The 2,402-nt window shown below is 35.5% G+C and overlaps 1 protein-coding gene across 1 annotated transcript; it reads left to right on the top strand.

Annotated features, from left to right (window-relative positions):
• Positions 1–1,163: 1,163 nt before the first annotated feature.
• Positions 1,164–2,157, top strand: LOC109595166 (YY1-associated factor 2). Its single transcript, XM_020010465.2, has one exon. It carries the CDS (start codon positions 1,244–1,246, stop codon positions 1,688–1,690), a length of 447 nt encoding a protein of 148 aa, XP_019866024.1. The 5' UTR covers positions 1,164–1,243; the 3' UTR covers positions 1,691–2,157.
• The last annotated feature ends 245 nt before the right edge of the window (positions 2,158–2,402 follow it).

The following is a 2,402-nucleotide window of genomic DNA, read 5'->3' as shown; positions in this document are numbered from 1 at the left end:
TTAAAAAAATAATAAATTATTACATTTTAATGGCCAAAAATTTTATTTGTAATGAAAATTTATTGGTAAAAATAATCAACAATTTACTTACAATTAGTATATTAATAACACATTTGTTAAATTTATTTTTTAATTAATCAGTCTTCTCTAACTTTGCCAAATTTAAACTAATCAATCTGTTACTTGAGACGTATTTGCACACAACATTTGAAAAATAATAAATTATTACATTTTTAATAGCCAAAAATATTCTATTTGTAATGAATATTTACTGATTGAAAATAATCAACTATTTACTTGCAATTAGTATATGTAATAAGAAATTTATTGATATATTTTTTCTTTAATATTTCTTAATCAATCAATCTTTTCCAATTTGGAGAAATTTAAATTAACCAATTTGTTACTCGAGACACACAATATTTGAAATATACTAAATTATTACATTTTTAATAGCCAAAATTATTTTATTTATAATGAAAATTTATTAATAAAAACAATCAATAATTTACTTAGTATAGTAATAAGAAATTTGTTGATAAATTTTTTCTTTAATATTTTTTAATCAATCAATCTTCCCAAAATGACCAACTTTAATCTAATCAATTTGTTTTTTGAGGCGTACTTTAATACAATATTTAAAAAATAAAAAAATATATTAAATTTTTAATTGCCAAATTGTTAATGAAAATTTATTGGTAAAATTGATCAGCAATTTACGTACAGTATATGTAATAATAAATTTGTTGATGAATTTATCTTGATAAAAAATCATAATAATAAATAAAAAGATTTTTTACTTAACAACACTAATTCAATATATAATCAGAAAATATTGTACATTTCTTTAATATCGTTAAAATAATTTAATGAGGGTAAAAAAAATCTGGAACGCTAAAAATGGAGGGAAACGGAAAAAAGAAAATAAAACATAGGCGAAATAAATTTGAAAAAATAGTCTCGTAATTTTCGGAGAGTGTAAAAATCGCATTTGTCATTTGAATTGTTTATCAATTATTGGAATGAATGAAATAGTAGTCTGGGCATTTATCACGCGGGCAGACCCGCCGAGCGAGACAGATGCACAGCATCGAGTGCGTGCCCGACCGAGACGCCGAACGCGGTAAAGTGCTGCCACCACGTCGGCGAATCATGCGCATGAAAATAATCATGGCGTCGGGAGCACGGCACACATCTGACATCGTGTCAAAATATTAGTTTTTTGTGGTGTTCTTGGCCTAAAATGGACAACAAGAAGAGTCCAATACGTCGGGCCAAGCGTCAGGCCAAGGTGCTCGAAGACAATTTCTGGGATTGTAGCGTGTGCACGTACAGGAACACCGCGGAAGCGTTCAAGTGCCTGATGTGCGACGTGCGAAAGGGCACGTCGACCCGGAAGCCCCGCATCAATCCGCAATTGGTGGCGCAGCAAGTGGCCAGCCAGTTCCTGCCGGCCACCAGTAACCAAAAGAAAGAGAAGAAGGACAAGAAGTCGACGAAGAAACGACGGCACCCGCCCCGGCTGAAGAACGTCGACCGGAGCACCGCGCAGACCCGCGAGGTGACGGTCAACAGTGTCACGGTGACCATAACCGAATACAAGCCGAAAATCAAAACGGCAGAGACGATTTCCAGCAGCAGTTCCTCGGACCACGGATCCCATTCGGAGAGCAGCATGGACGCGCGATGAAAACGCACCGGGGGACCCGGGGGGGTTGTACGAGCGAAGGGTGTTTTTTCTATGTGCTGTTGTTGTTGTTGTTGTTTTCTGTGCGTGTGTCAATGACTCGGCGACGACGCGAATCCGCGATACATGGGACATGCGGGGACTCCTCTGCGAACGAGCTGCCACCCGACTGAATTAATAAAAATGGGGGGGTTTTTCTGTTAAACAAAAAACCCGACCCCCATCGTACGTCTGTTTCTAGTGTTCGAATTCCTAAGTGTCCACTGCCTCGACCAAATGTTGTTCAGGTTAATCACGGCAAAACAAAACAAAAAAAAAGTTAATACAACGTTTCGTTTTTCTATATAGAGCATCTATCTATTTTCAAGACTGTCTGCGTTGAACTATCAGTTAACGCATTAAATGCATTTATATGATTTGTTGATGAAAGTGTGTGTGACGTTAGAATAAATAAATTATTTTTAATTTAAGGGATGTTTTATTTGTAACACAAACATGGAAGGTAAGTTTGTAAACACTGAATCGGCTGTCGACTGTCGAACGCGGAAAGTTAGGTTATGTTTGTTGTGGTACACATTGCTCCTTGTCATTTGTCCGTCGACAACCTTGTATTTAACAAACTAACGGTATATTTTTAATACTTTTTAATAAAGTCAGTCCTACATGAGCTAAAAATGTATTGGGCACTCATTAGGACTCTTTGTAGTTATTCAAA

This window comes from Aethina tumida, chromosome 1, assembly GCF_024364675.1.
Source record: "Aethina tumida isolate Nest 87 chromosome 1, icAetTumi1.1, whole genome shotgun sequence".
NCBI classification, from domain to species: domain Eukaryota; kingdom Metazoa; phylum Arthropoda; class Insecta; order Coleoptera; family Nitidulidae; genus Aethina; species Aethina tumida.
Note: the sequence above shows the minus strand (reverse complement) of the source record. Positions and strands in the feature narration are given on the sequence as shown.